This window comes from Culex pipiens, chromosome 3, assembly GCF_016801865.2.
Source record: "Culex pipiens pallens isolate TS chromosome 3, TS_CPP_V2, whole genome shotgun sequence".
Lineage (NCBI taxonomy): Eukaryota > Metazoa > Arthropoda > Insecta > Diptera > Culicidae > Culex > Culex pipiens.
Window position 1 is genome coordinate 164,578,331 of NC_068939.1, and position 2,881 is coordinate 164,581,211.

Sequence of the window (2,881 nt, forward strand, 5' to 3'; positions counted from 1 at the left end):
AATCACAAATTACTTCCCTTTCCCACATTGACGCGCCCCTTTCTTCTAGCCGTCTCCACTCTGACCCTCGCTGGTCAAAGGTTTACGAGTCGTTTCCACAGGCCACCAGCTAGGTTACACCTTGTCATCATGATGACTAAACCAAGCCAACGTGGAGGTAAGAAAATAGGACACTTGCAAGGAACCAGAGCCATGCTGTTTTGTCCAAACAGCACTACGGATGTAGTTGGGCTCCTTCCGGGATGTTCCTCGCCTAGGTGTGTCAACCGACGAGTATCATCAGTATCATGCACCCTTGGCCTGCAAAAAAAAAAAAAAAAAAACACGATTTTGTTGAAAAAGGGTTAATTCTGTTCTATAAACATCGCATTGTCTGCACCGAATTTACTGTTATTTTCAGTGTGTGACCGTATTTCGTCTTGAAAGGATGTCATCTCATAAATTTCAAACGTTCGCACAATTTTGATAAGCATTATGCCGATGCGTGCAAGCTTTATTGTTCGTATTCAAGGTTCTTAATGTGAGAAATGAATACCAAGTGTGTGCATGTTAGTGAGTTAGTAAGTAGGAGTAGTTTATCTGGTTAGACGTTGAGTGTTTTCAAACGTGTGCCCTAGGCAAATAAACGAAACGAAAAAAAAGATGTGCTTAACCCTTAAGACTGGTCATGCCGGCACGCATAATTTCGTCCACAAGCAGCAGATTGCTGGCGATGACGGTGCACGAGTTGAGGATCTGCTTCTTGACGATGTAGTTGTCGAACACGCCGAGATCGACCGGTTTCATCGGCTCGCCGGTGGACAGATCGAGTCCGATGGGGTCCTCGCTGAGACGGCTCTCCTCCTGGAGACGGACGATGGTGTCCTGGGCGTCGTAACCGCTGTTGACCGCGAGCACTTTCGGGATCACGAGCAGGGCGTCGGCGTACGCTTGGATCGCGAGACGGGTCTTGCCCTTGACGTCCTTGGCGTGGTCTTTTAGCTTGTTGTGGCAACGCACTTCGAAGGCGGCGGCTCCGGGGACCAGTTTGCCGTCGTCGATGGCGTTGTTGATCGAGCGAAGACCGTCACGGACGGCGTCCTTGATTTGGGTGAGCGTGTACTTGTTGGGACCCTTCACGAGAATCGTTACGGAGAGTGGGTTCTTGCAGTCCTCCACGAAGGTGAACTTGTTCTCGCCGAGGACGTGCTCGTACACGAGTCCGGCCTGGCCGAGGGTAGATTCGTCCATTTGGTCAAACGAGTTGAGGGCGATTCCGCCGCAGGCCAGCGCGAGACGTTCCATGTTACGGCGCTTGGCACGACGCAGCGCCATGATGCCTTCCTTGGCGAGCATGTCCAGCGACATCGGGTCGATGCCCTTCTGGTTGATGACGACGAAGGTCTTTCCGTTCTCGGCGGTGCACACCTTGCGCTTCAACTCGATGATCTTCTGGACACGTTGCTCGATGAACTCGCGCTCGGCCAACACAAACTTCTCCCGCTCTTCAGCGGTCTTGTAGAAGAAGCCGGAGTTGACCTCGCTCTTCTCGTACTCCATCGAAACGTTGCACGTCAGGATGTAGGCGTTCTCCAGTCGCTTAGGCATGTCCGGATGACGGGAACCGTGATCCATGACGATACCGCGGACCAGCTGAGTGTCGGTCGCCGATTTGTGCTGCATTTCCATCAACTCAACCATGTGCAAATCAACGGGTTTGCCCTCGGTCCGGATGGCCAGCACGGCATCCACGCACACTTCCGTCAACAGTGCGGCCAACTGCGGATGAACCTTCGTCATCAGCGACGTCCTCGCGATGGCCAACAGATTCTCCTTGTTGACCTCGATCGGAACCGCCATCTGGTCCAGAATCTGCAGCGCCTGCTGACGAGCCTGGTCAAACCCTTCAGCCAGAATACGCGGATGAAGACCGTCCCCGATGTACAGATCCGCCTGCTTCAACAGCTCTCCGATCAGCAGCACCGTCGTGGTCGTTCCGTCGCCGGTCATATCGTCCTGGGTCGTGCTGGCACGAGCAATCAACGAAGCCGTCGGATGCTGAATCTGCATCTCGTGCAGCAGCACATTTCCGTCCTTGGTGATCTTGATGTCGCCGGCTCCCGAAACCAACCTGCACGGAACAAGAGAAAAAACATTTTTAGGTTATGTTTTGCACCGATGACTCACAAGCAAAACGCCCCATCCCAAACCCAAAACCGGTCAAACCTTCAACGGACCCTAAATCTTCACCTCCCCCCACACCCACCGAACCATCCGTCCAACCCGGAAACCCCGCCCCAATCCGATTTTCACCGGCAAACATTCCCACCTGGCAGCCTACTCACATTTTCATCGTTCCCTTCGGGCCCAGGTTGGTCCGCATCACGTCCTGGATGCCCTTGGCCGCGCCAATGTTGACGGCCAGCGCCTGGGCGGCCCGAGCAAACTCGGCCTTCGGGTTCAGCAGACTGATGGAGGCCATTTTTCCGCAGATTTTCTCGAAACACAGACGGACAGTTGTGGTTGGAGTTGAATGAAAAAACCGAAAACCCGTGGGCTGCTGCGACTTGAAAGAAACGGGACTCGGGGGCGAATGGCGAAAAAGTGAAGAGAAACAAAACTCACGTGCGGTGACAGCGAATGTCAGATTTGCGGGGTGCGTTCACGGTGAGGAAGGGGAGTTGGGTTAAAGTGGGCAGTTGTTACTTTTTGAGAGAGAGATTTGTATTTTCCTTCAAAAAGTCTGCAGGTCTTGAATTTTTTCATTAAGGGACCATCCATAATCATAGACTAATTATATATAGATACGCCACTCCGCTGTCGGGGCTGGCGACACTACCGCCACGCCAAAATCCCCCCTGGTGACAATTCACAGGTACTAATTTTGGGTGTCTCCCTTTGG

General features: G+C 52.9%; 1 protein-coding gene across 1 annotated transcript; it reads right to left on the bottom strand.

Moving 5' to 3' along the window:
• Nucleotides 1-460: 460 nt before the first annotated feature.
• LOC120431459 (T-complex protein 1 subunit zeta) lies at nt 461-2,591 on the bottom strand. The gene is made up of 2 exons (XM_039596576.2): nt 2,325-2,591; nt 461-2,110 (listed from the first exon to the last, which is right to left on the bottom strand). The coding sequence occupies exons 1-2, from the start codon at nt 2,459-2,461 to the stop codon at nt 649-651; spliced, it is 1,599 nt and encodes a 532-aa protein (XP_039452510.1). The 5' UTR covers nt 2,462-2,591; the 3' UTR covers nt 461-648.
• Nucleotides 2,592-2,881: the final 290 nt, after the last annotated feature.

Coding starts and splice junctions, on each gene's coding strand:
- LOC120431459 (XM_039596576.2), bottom strand. CDS start 2,461: ATGGCCTCCATCAGTCTGCTGAACCCGAAGGCCGAGTTTGCTCGGGCC. Junction 2,111..2,324: donor CCGAAGGGAACGATGAAAAT/GTGAGTAGGCTG, acceptor TGTTCCGTGCAG/GTTGGTTTCGGGAGCCGGCG.